This window comes from Canis lupus, chromosome 36 (genome assembly GCF_011100685.1).
Source record: "Canis lupus familiaris isolate Mischka breed German Shepherd chromosome 36, alternate assembly UU_Cfam_GSD_1.0, whole genome shotgun sequence".
In the NCBI taxonomy this organism is placed as follows: domain Eukaryota; kingdom Metazoa; phylum Chordata; class Mammalia; order Carnivora; family Canidae; genus Canis; species Canis lupus.
In genome coordinates this window covers 5,902,505-5,914,859 of record NC_049257.1, presented here as the reverse complement: position 1 = coordinate 5,914,859, position 12,355 = coordinate 5,902,505, and the positions used below count along the sequence as shown (strand labels likewise).

General features: G+C 34.0%; 1 protein-coding gene across 1 annotated transcript in view; it reads left to right on the top strand.

The window, feature by feature from the left end:
* CD302 (CD302 molecule) overlaps window positions 1-12,355 on the top strand; it is a 52,592-nt gene that overhangs the window by 37,249 nt on the left and 2,988 nt on the right. The window contains exons 14-15 of the mRNA XM_038585086.1: window positions 9,211-9,292; window positions 10,247-10,315. Of these exons, the coding sequence (XP_038441014.1) occupies window positions 9,211-9,292; window positions 10,247-10,315 (151 nt within the window). The remainder of the gene's footprint in view (window positions 1-9,210; window positions 9,293-10,246; window positions 10,316-12,355) is intronic.

Below are 12,355 nucleotides of genomic sequence, written 5' to 3'. Positions count from 1 at the left end.
ATATAATATAAAAACATCCCCAGTCTAAATAATGCAATATGTATATGTAACGATAAAAATAGAAAGAAGTTATCCTAAATCCTGAAAAAAGAAACATGAGAATATTTTAATAAGACCAGGTGTTAAACTCTGTTTATAAATTAAAACTGGGATATAAAGAGATGAAATGGTTTTCAGAAATGAAAGTAAAATAAATTCCTCATTTGCCTAGAAGTCATATTTAGAAACACAGATTATGTACATTTTAAAACAGTATGTTCATCTACTGAATATGTAATGGGGGAAGGAAAGGTTTATATAGTAAATTATGAAGAAATAAAATAAAAAACATGGAATCCAGTGTAAAGCAAGATGGCAGAAGACCAAATTTATCTATTTCCAGTTATGTTTAATTCGAAGTCTGCAAATTTCTTCAATAATGAAATTCAGCTATATGCTATTGAAAGACAAATCTTGCCAATTAGTGCCTGTCCAGCTCAAAGAGTATGACGTTCTTTTCCTAGAAGAAAGAAGCTATAAAGTGTTTCACAAGTTGAGAAATTTTGATAAGAACCCATATTTTTAATGCTTCTTTAAAAATTGAAACAAGAGGGCAGCCCGGGTGGCTCAGCGGTTTAGCACCGCCTTCAGCCCAGGGTGTGATCCTGGAGACCCCGGATCGAGTCCCACATCCGGCTCCTTGCATGGAGCCTGCTTCTCCCTCTGCCTGTGTCTCTGCCTCTCTCTCTGTGTCTCTCAGGAATAAAAAAAAAAAAAAAAAAGAATTGAAACAACAGGACACATTTTTCATATTGTAGCAGTCCTGAGGAGACAGTGGCCCACCAAGATAGGGCATCATTCTCTAATTTGTGGTGGTCTCTAATTTATTACTCCTTTATCCACTTTACCTTTGTTTTTGTCCCATACTAACCTAAATAGTAATTGAGTTAATAATCACAAGCAATACAGTAACTAAAATGAGAATATTAAAAGAATGAGCTAAATTATATTGTGTAAATGTGAACAAAAAGCTAGAATCACAATATTGATATTAGATAAAATACAATTGAAGTAAAAATTCACCAAATGGGGAAATGAGATCTGTTTCATATTGAGTAAAGGTACAATCTACAATGAATTTATAATAGTCAAGAGCCATTACATATTTTAAAATAATAGCATCAAAATATATGAAGCAAAAATATTAATTATATTAGTGAAATATTTCAATAAGTAACAATAGTGGGAACCTTTAACACTTGTCTTATCAGCAAGTAAAACAGACAAAAGAAAATAATGTAGAATATACGAATAGTATAATTAAGATGGTTTAACAATATTCTCCTTGTTCATACATTACAAAGTCTATATTTATTTTCTCTTCAAGCTCTTTGCCTGTGTCACTTACAGTAATTGATCTATTAGGCTAAAAATAAAATCTAAAATTCCAAAGTGGTGTTATTATACAGGTATATAAAAAGTGAAGTTAAACTTATAAATTCAATGTTTTTGAGTAACTGTTTTGGCAAATAAAACTGTAGAGATGGTAATAACAATACTCACTCTGAAATTCATGGGATCTAGCCAAAGCTATAGTTGGAGGTACATTAATAGCTTTAATAGCTTTAATTATTAAACAAAAATAATGACACAAATACAAGGAAACCATAAGAAAGAACCTAATAAAGATTTTTATATAAAGATACTTAAAATGAAGCCTTAGTGGGGCACCTGGGTGGCTCATTCGGTTAAGCATCTGCCTTTGGCTCAAGACATGATTCTAGAGTCCTGGAATCAAGTCCCACATCAGACTCCCTGCTCATCAGGGACTCTGCTTCTCCATCTTCCTCTGCCTCTCCCCGCAGCATGTGTTCTCTCTTGCTCACTCTCTCTATCAAACAAATAAATAAAATCTTTAAAAAATGAAGCCTTAGGAATTATAAAACCTATTTCATGAAGAAATTTTTTAATTGGTAAGAATACTATGCATAATTTCATGCTGTTACAAATGAAGTTGTTAAAATTAATACTTTTTAGGGAAATGTAAATTGGTATACAATTGATTTGATAAGTGGAAACCCAGTAATTTAATAGCCATGAAAGAAATGGAAAAAATTGACAAGGAATTTCTTCCAAAAAAGAGATAGGAAATATAACATGGTTATATATGTGACTTTCTTCACATTTTAAAGAAGAAATCATTACCTTGTATTTCAGTGATACAAGCAAGAGCTTGCATTCCATTACATAGAAACTGATATAGACATCTGGTTTATTTCACAAACTAGTCTAATCCTGATATCAAAGCCTATCAACAAAAGCACAAAGAATTACAGACCAACCTCTTGACTAGACCTGAAAAAGAAAATACTAATAAGTGATAGAATAACAAACACTGATACAGTCCTTATTATGTGCCAGATAATGTACTGAATGTTTTCTATTAGCTCATTTAATCCTTACAACAACCTATGAAGTAGTACTATTACAATCCCCAAATGCCAACTAGGTGCCCCAAATATCATTCTTTTTAAAATTCGTCCTTAGAACAGATCCAAATTCATCTCTTATGACTACCCAGATCCCAACACTCAATGATGAAAAAATGTTGGATCAGTATATGCTAACTTAGACACCAATGAGATATTAAGTAAAACAAAACAAACATGACAGATGTAATATTAGAAGTGACTTCAGGGGTCACTTGGGTGGCTCAGTGCATTAAGTGTTTCCCTTAGGTTCAGGTCATGGGATTGAACCCCATATTGGGCCCCCTGCTCGGTGGGGAGTCTTTTTCTGCTTCTGCCTCTCACCTGGTTCGTACTCTCGCCTCTCCCTCTCTCAAATAAATAAACTTTAAAAAAAAAGATTGACAATATGATAATAGGGATATTTACCTTTTTCTGACTTTTACAAAAATGCTTTTAATGTTTAATCCTTAAATGTGATATGGCTATTGGTTGAACTACACTTTTATTTTTCCTTTAACAAGAATTTGTATTTTAATTAACTGAGCTGCCCAGGTGCCCCAATTATTGTTGATCTTTGTTTGGAATTTATAGCCTGTACATTAAGATTTTCTTTTTAAAAAAGAATATTATTCCATGCAAACAATTACAGTATATTTAGTGGGAGAAAAAAGCAAATCATGAAAAAATAAAAAATATACTATTTACATTTAAAAGTAGATTACAAAAATACATCAAAGAAAGATAATCATTGTTACCTCTGAAAGTTAAGATTTTGAGTAATTTTTGAAATGTTTAAACATTTTTCCACACTTTCCAGATTTCCATTAATATACCTACTATTGTGTTTTTCTCATTAAGGAAAGGGAAATTTCACTACAATGTGCTGGAAACCTGAGGCAAAATACAGTACATGTGTTCCATAAATATTCATTTATTAAGCATCTATTGTAGAAGTTCAGACATTCTGAACTTTATTTTCTAGCACTAGAAATTATTATACAAGATTTTTATTGCACACTAACCTGAGTTAATTTGGATATACAAACTCTTAATTTCCTTTTGAGGTTAGTGTTTCTTAGATACTCCCCACAACCTTGGGAGGAGATTATAATGAATGCAAAACTCAGACCAAATCTTTCCACATGTACAAACATTTATTAAACAAACATTCATTGAAACAAGCACAAAACTTATTTCAGACAATCTGTTTCATAGGTTTCCAACATCCCAGCAGTCTGTCCTAGGTGTTCGAGCCACCATCTTGCAAGGAAGGGTCATTTGAGGTAGATTTGACAGTATTCCTGAGGCGGGATTCTGTTCCTATTATAGTTGGCATCAGGTAGTTCCAATCATCTGACCCAATGACTAGACATGGGTTGATTTAGAGATCAAGCCCCAGATCCATTTCTAATAGTACTGGGTACCAGTCTCACCAGAAAGTAATAACCTTTCATGAAAGGTGAGAGTGTCTCTAAATATTTTAGCTATTCCTCATATCTTAAGTAATTTCAATTTCAGCATTGAGAGCCCATTTCTAATATCATGCTGATTAACACGCTTCTAATTTTGCTGATAAACACCTATTTCTGATATTCACTCTGCTAATAACCAAAACCTCAGGTATGGCTTTGGATAACAGACATCTTTGTGGTGGCTGCCTTTGGAACATACTCTAATACTCTGCTGATCCTCCTTGAAGTGAGAATTTTGAGCAGGGCAACTTACTGGTGCTTAGCTCTCAAGTTTGACACACACAATATCATACTGTCTAGACCAAAGTATTTTTAAGTAAAATACTGACATAAACAAAGTGGATTTTCTAACCAATAAGAGGTTAGAAACCTTTATTTTGAACAAGGAGGCATTGATAAGTACTAAGCAATGAGGTTGTAGATATTTGTAGGAATCAAATGATGGAAAATGAAATATCATAAGTGATATAAATGATCATTAAGAGCTTCCATATACAGAATAGATTACACTAAAAATAAAACTGAAGTGTGAGAGGTAATTAAGGAATTTTTCTTGATTTGTTTCCTTGTTTCTGATCACACTTGCTGAGTTTCCTTTCAATTAAGAAATTAACACAAGTTCATTATGTAAGATTTGGGGAATATAAAGAGTGTTAATGGAAAAAATAAAAGTCGGGATGCCTGGGTGGCTCAGTGGTTGAGCATCTGCCTTTGGCTCAGGGCGTGATCCCAGAGTCCCAGGATCAAGTCCCGCATCGGGCTTCCTGCATGGAGCCTGCTTCTCCCTCTGCCTGTGTCTCTGCCTCTCTATGTCTCGCCTGAATAAATAAATAAAATCTTTAAAAAAATAAAAAATTAAAATTAAAAAAAATAATAATAAAATAAAATAAAATTAAAATCACTTCCAATCCTGTATCTGTTATAAACATAGTTAGTGCTTAATGTAAATCTTTCCCATTTTCTTCCATTCCGTGTATATAGTTTATTTTCCAGAGAATGTACAACAATGTTTTTTTCCTGATCACAAAAGTAATATATATTTAATTTAAAAAGTAGAAAGCACAAAGGAAAAAACAAATCACCCTAATCCTTTCATTCATAGGAGCCATATTTCATTTGTACTCTTAACCCAGCAGGTGATACAGACTATGTTGTCTCCTTTAATCAAGAGATCGTTTGCCCACACCATACTTAGACAATGTATGCCTAAAACCAATATCATAACCATGGCTTGAAAGGGAGGAAGGAGGCAAAATCCATTTACATCAGAAAATGATTGTAAAGCTTACCCCTTGAAGGCTTTACTTACCTTTTTATTGCAGGAATTGACCTTTCTCAGATGTCCATTGCCCAAATTGTGTATTGCATGCCAAGTAGTTAAATCAGATTACTGCTGTACTTCTCACAATCTAAGTTCCCCATCTCTATTTGTATTTCAATGAAAGGATTCATGGTGCACAAAGTCATTACGGCTCTAAGATCTTTGCAACTCTTAATGGCAGCCCACCAGGGAAAGCCATTGTAGAACAAAAATAGTTTTAGGATTAAAGGAGAAAGCCTTGTTTGCAATGCTGTTGCTGCTGTGTGTACTACCTCCTGTGATGTAGCATGAATGGATTTCGATATAAATCTAAGGCTTTGCAGACTAAGCACCCTCATCAAATAGTATTTATTGGGGTTTGTAGCTGAGATACTGTTTTCCTTAGAAACCAGATGCAGCAGGAAATTTGATTGAGAGGAGGAATTTTAACACAGATACACATATTAACCTTTCGTGCAATGTCTTCTTAACCTAATACCCTAAAACCATACACTTAGTGCTTGTAGTAGAAAAATTTATATAGAGAGAAATTTTTCATTTGATTTAATTCTCCAGTTATGATCCATTTTTTCCCTCAAATTTTCTAAATCCACATTAGAGGTGTGCAATGATTAAAGTGATTTTCAATTTCTTCTTTATCTGCCTGTGGATAAACCAGGTCAAACCAGGAATAAGTTACAACTGAGGAAATATTTTCCGCCTCCTACCACACACAGAAAAAACACAAGTAGCTACTATTTTCTATATAACACACTAATGAATTTTGAATTGGAAGCGAAAAGCTATAAATGTCTGGGTTGAAATGAGGTTCAATCTCAGAAAGTAGTGAAGACTAAAAATTTTGGACAATGGGGCAAATTGTGTTTTCTAGGAAACTATTTTTTAGACATGCCACCAAGGAGGCAGAAGAAATGAGCTTGACAGCAGAGGTTTCTAATGAGCAGAGGTGGAGCTAAACGAGGACTGTGTGGAAAGGTTAGAGACAGATCTCTAAAGAGGCTTTCAGTGGGAGCTACTATAGAGCAAATGGAGGTGACAGATGACCTTTGACCATATTCCTGGTTGTACTGTTGATTGTAAAAAGAAGATAGACTATCTAAGCCTTACTTTAGGGAAACACAAAAATGTGCACAAATTCCTTAGGCTCAATTAAATTTGTGAAGATATTTGAAAGAAATCAAGTCACATCCAAGTAAGTAACAAGGAAGCAAATTTAACCTCCTCTGGATTTTACCCATCTGACTTTAATTATACTGTATATGGCAATTACCTAGACTTGTGGTTTAGAAATTCAGCAGTTGGGAAGTGTAATAAATTTTGGAAGCCTGTTAGAAAGCTCTGAATAGTTGAAGACACACTGCAAATTCCTCTTCTAGCTGCTAAATTCAAACTGGATTAATTGCCTCCACTGGATTATCTGAAATTTACAAATTGGTAATCTTTCTCTAAAAAAAGAAAATAATATAACAATAAAGACTGAAACGGGATTATCCTCATATTCCATTGCAATTAGTTGAAAAGCTTAAAACTGAAAAGATGAAAAGTATTTATATTAAAGTATGGGGGAATGTTCAGTAGAGGAAAGAGGTGAACAAAAGCAATTATTTTATTAAAACATAAGAAATTACTTTAAAATTAAGTTTACTCTAGCTTTGAGTCACCGGCAAATTTTTTGAAATGCAGATTTATATTTTTCAGCTATACATTACAGATATTCCATACATTCTCTTGAGTTTGAGAGTAAGAATTAATTTTAAATTTGGGTCCTATCCCTTTTCTACTATGTGCTATGTTTATAGGCATATAAAAATATATATCTATATATCTAGTTATGCCTATGTAATATACACTCATATGTACTGATCATACATACTACATGCAATCAAAAGGTTAAATTATAATTAATCAGTATTATAAAAAAAAGGTTACATGGATAATAGTCTACTTAAAAAGTATCTACTTAAAAAGCCTAAAAAGGGGGCACCTGGGTGGCTCAGTGGTTGAGCATCTGCCTTTGGCTCAGGGTGTGATCCCAGGGTCCTGGGATCGAGTCCCACATTGGGCTCCCTGCAGGGAGCCTGCTTCTCCCTCCGCCTATGTCTCTGACTCTCTCTCTTTGTGTCTCTCATGAATAAATCAATAAAATCTTTAAAATAAAAGAAACCTAAAGAGTGTAACACACTTTAGAGAAAATTTTCAAGTGGAGTTAGAGATGAAGAAAATGTTTTTATGGTTATAGCACTTCTATTTATATTAGCAATATCTCCTAGCTAAAGAATAAATTTAATTGAGGAAAAGGGATATTTATAATATATGTCCCTGCTTCTATATGTTATTGTATATATCCTTTCTTGGAATGTCTATCCTTCTCTTCTCGATCAATCTGAATATTGACACATGTTAAACACTCAGATTATGACTCAAAAGAAGTATTAGCCATCTTTGAAAGACTCTTTTGTCCTACTAACCTCACAAAACATTTCCTGACTTCCTACATCCACAATAAACTTCTTTCCTTGAATTTTTGTAATGCTCAAAATTTTTTTTTAATTTTTATTTATTTATGATAGTCACACAGAGAGAAAGAGAGAGAGGCAGAGAGACACAGGCAGAGGGAGAAGCAGGCTCCACGCACCAGGAGCCCGATGTGGGATTCGATCCCGGGTCTCCAGGATCGCGCCCTGGGCCAAAGGCAGGCGCCAAACCGCTGCGCCACCCAGGGATCCCTCAAAATTTATACAAATTTTATATTACTTGATATCTTTCCAAAATGGTTATTTTCTTTGTTCATGTATATCTTGTTGCCCTGACTAGTTTTTATGCCATTTGAGGATAGGTAATACGTCTTGTACTTCTCTGTATTACCATGGCATCTAGCTCAATGCCTTGTGCATAGAAGTACAATAGTTATGAATGTTAATATAATTACTTAAACGACTGTCTAATTATGTTGTTCTCATATAACCCATGGAGTTTGGCTTTTAGAAGATACTTATACTTAATCTTTAGGAAAAAGAGGGTGGGGCGCCTGGCTAGCTTAGATGGCAAAGTATGTAACTTTTGATCTCAGGGTTGTGAATTTGAGCCCCACATTGGGTGTAGAGATTACTTAAAAATAAAATCTTAAAAAAAATACTTGTTTACTTTTACTTGTTACTTTTACTTTTTTTTTAGAGCATATTCTTTTTTCTCTTTCTCTTTTTTAGATTTTTTAAATTTAATTTCAATTTGTCAACATATAGTATAACACCCAGTGTTCATCCCATCAAGTGCCCTCCTCATTGCCCTCATCCTCCCCCCCCCCCCCAATCCTTTGTTTCCCAGAGTTAGGAGACTCTCATGGTTTATCTCTCTCTCTTTAATTTTTCACTCAGTTCCCCTCCTTTCCCTTATAATCTTTTTCACTATTTATTATATTCCATGTATGTGTGAAACCACATGGTGATTGTTCATCTTTGATTGACTTATTTTACTCAATATAATACCCTCTAGTTCCTTAATGGTCAGTGAGAATTAAATAATTTTTAAAAATTTTGATCCTGTTTAATAAAAATTTAGCCAGATGATTTGTCCTGCATTTTTGAAAAAGATATTTGTGTTATAAACACTTTAGAAAATGTCATTGCTATCTTTGTATCAAAAACATTGTCTAATAGTGAAGCTCTCCAGTAAAGTTTGGAATAATCATGTCCTTTATTTCCCCTCAAGTGCAAAGTAGAATGTTTTACCTTTCATATGAAGAACATAACTGAAGACTTAGTTTTTAAGAAATATGGTATTTTTTCCATAGCTTCCTCATATTTAGAGTTTGGTTTTGTTTTAGAAGGCATCTTTATAGAGCTTAAAATTGTACTTTTCAGTTAGTGACAAGACAAACTTATATCTTAAGCATTCTAGACATGTGAATGCTAAATATTTTTGCCAAATCTGTGCTCAAATTTTTTTTAAATAATTTCTTTTTACATAGTGACGAGCGTTGGCTGTGGATAGGTTTGAATAAAAGGAGCCCAGATTTACAGGGATCCTGGGAGTGGAGTGATCATACACCAGTAAGTTTAAACTTTCTTGTTTGGGATAATATAAAGGGATTATTGTTTCCATATCAGGTAAATTGATTGTTAAATAATACATCCACATACCATGTAATCATTAAAATTATGAAGAAGTATCTTTATTGAAATGGAATACATTCACATACATGAAGTGAGGGAAAAAGATACTAACCTTGTTTTTTTTTAAAAAATAACCATACCTAAATAAATAAATAAATTTTTTAAAAATTGAAAAATAGCCATACATTCTCTCTATAGTCCTAAAAATATAAAAATATGTTATATAGATACAGTGGTCATCTTTTCATTTTCTTTGTGCTGTTTTTCATTTCCTTTTTCCACAATGAGAAAGCTTTTACTTTCATTCTAAAAACATAAGAGTTATGTAAAAAAGAATGTATCTTTATTAAAGGAAATAATTTGTTTGGGGAGACCTTAAAAAGACCTTAAATACTATTTCAAATGTTTACATTATCCTAAAGAGAGGTTTTAGGTAATACTTATAGGAGCAAATTATTATAAAATTTATTAAATATTTTCTCCGCAGTACCATTGTGTCAATTCATCATATATACTTTCCAAATGTAAAATTTCATTTGGACTTTCATTTTCAAATAGGAGCATATCTGAAATTAGTTAATTGAATAACTGGCATTTCAACACATGCCAAAAAAAGGTCTTTTGCAAGTTCCTATTCTCTATAATTCCAGCTGCAAATTTAATGCACTATTAACCTCTACTTCTGAAACTGTAGCTTCCATGTTTGGAAGTATGATATTTTCTAAGTCATCTCATGATTTAACATCTGATATTAAAAAAGAGAGAGAAATGAAAAGGTTTTCCTACTGGACATGTGAATGTGTTTGAGTTATTAAAGCTGCCTAAATTACATCTAAATTGCAAATATTTATACATCAGTCGTAAGTTCTCAAGCCTCTCTTGTTTTCTAAGGTGTCTACTATCTCATGGAAAATGAGTTTCAGCAGGATTATGATATCAGAGACTGTGCTGCTGTCAAGGGTCAGTACAATGGTGGAAAACCTGCATATTTAAAATAAATTTGGCATTGTGTACAGTCAGGCAACAGATCCACAGAGTGCCTCTTTTAGGTATGGAGCATGATATTAGATGCGATAGGATGGGAAGAACACCCATGGCCCTGCTCTCTCAAGCTACCTAACTTAAACTTAATTTGAGAAAATAAAATCATATTCAAAAAAGGTTGCTCTTATAATTGTAAAGTTATAGTCTCCAATTTAGTTTCTAATGAAACTCAGAAGAGGAAGTGGTTCCTGTGGCCTGTTTCCAAAAGGGATAGGACTTGAACTGTGCTTTTGTACAGATGGGATAAGGTAAGCCTTTCTAATGGGGGAATGGCATGAGGAGGTGCATAAAATAAAGGAAGAGTGGAAGGGAGAGGGAAACTAAGGCAGTGAGGAGAAAAGGGATACAGATCAAGAAGTTTGCATCGGTGCCATGGTTGAAAAAGGTTGGGAAATTAGATTGATGGTAGTGCAACAGCATTATAAAAGTTTTTTTGACATGAACCAAGGAGAGTATGAAGAAGACTCATCTCAAGTCAGATTTCAAGATGTAAGCAAGTAGGATAAGATGACATAAAAGTGCAATTAGTCATCTTCCTTTGCAAAATTCATTCATTTATTGATTCCATAATAGTAGTCCAAGCAGTCTATAATGCTCTGGAGGATAAAACAATGACAAGATATAAAACAGTTGTTGTCACAGAACTTAAGTTTAGTAGGAGAGAAGTAAACAAGTAGTTATAGGAGCTATGACAGATGAGGTATACGTTTTATGCAAGAATGAGTATTATAAGGAGATGGTGATGGTGATGGACACTGGTAATCGTGATGATGGTGGCATCAGCTAATACTTGTTAACTTGTGAGCTAGGTACTTATTTCACTTAATACTTAGGTGATCTTGTGAGGTAGATGCTATTACATATTTATCTTTTAAGGAAGAAAGTTGAGTTCTGAGTAAGTGTACAGGGTTATAGAACTGAAATTTAAACCCACGTGCCTGGGTCCACCCTGCTATATGACTAGATGTTTATAGAAATAGAAAAAGGATGCCTGGGTAGCTCAGTGGTTGAGCATCTGCCTTTGGCTCAGGGTGTGGTCCTGGGGTCCCGGGATAGATTCCCACATTTGGTTCCCTATCGGGGTCTGCTTCTCCCTCTGCCTGTGTCTCTGCTGCTCTTTCTCTGTGTCTCTCATGAATAAATAAATTTTTTTTTTTAAAAAGAGAGAAATAAATAGAAAGGATACTGGTTTATGGAGAAAATACTACATTTTAGTCTAGATATTTTGAATTCAAGCTAGTAGTAAGAAATATCCTTTTTCTTTTTTTTTTTTTTTTTAGTAAGAAATATCCTATAGTTGAAATCAGAAGACCAGAGTTGAAGGAAGAAATGTGTATTTTTAAAAAAGTGTAAAGGGTCAAAAGTGGGTTTAGGAGAGCTGTCAATGCATAAAATATAAGATGGGGAAGTAGGAGCATATAGATTATACCTTTGCTATGTAAGCCAAGTAAGTGATTACCCAGAAGTGCTGCAGGTTGCCTGAGACAAAGAACTGAGAAGGCCCCTGGAAAGCCCTATTTTCAAAGCAATTGTTCTGGTAATAAACTGTGTGGTATCATGCCATTTTTATAGAATTATGTTTAACACATGAGAAGGTGAAAACTTCAGAGAAGCTTGTAATGTTTCCAGAACACTGATGCAATATACTATGTTCTATGTAAGTAGAGTTCTTATGTGTGAAGAGATTAGAAAATCTACCAAAAAAACTAACTAAAAGAAACACTGATGTGGCCTGTGTCAGGAACAAGGCCAGCCAGGCCAGTGTTCTAGGAGAATCTCCCCTCACTTGGCACAGTACCCACCAGAATCTTGGCCTTAAGAGAAAACTCCAAAAGTGATGGAGATTCCTCCCAGGTCATCCCCTCCCCTTTCCTTTCTTGCCTGCTTACTGGCTGGAGTACAATTTATAGAGACCTACTTGGATCATGCAGAGGAGGCTAACATCCTAGTGTAAGC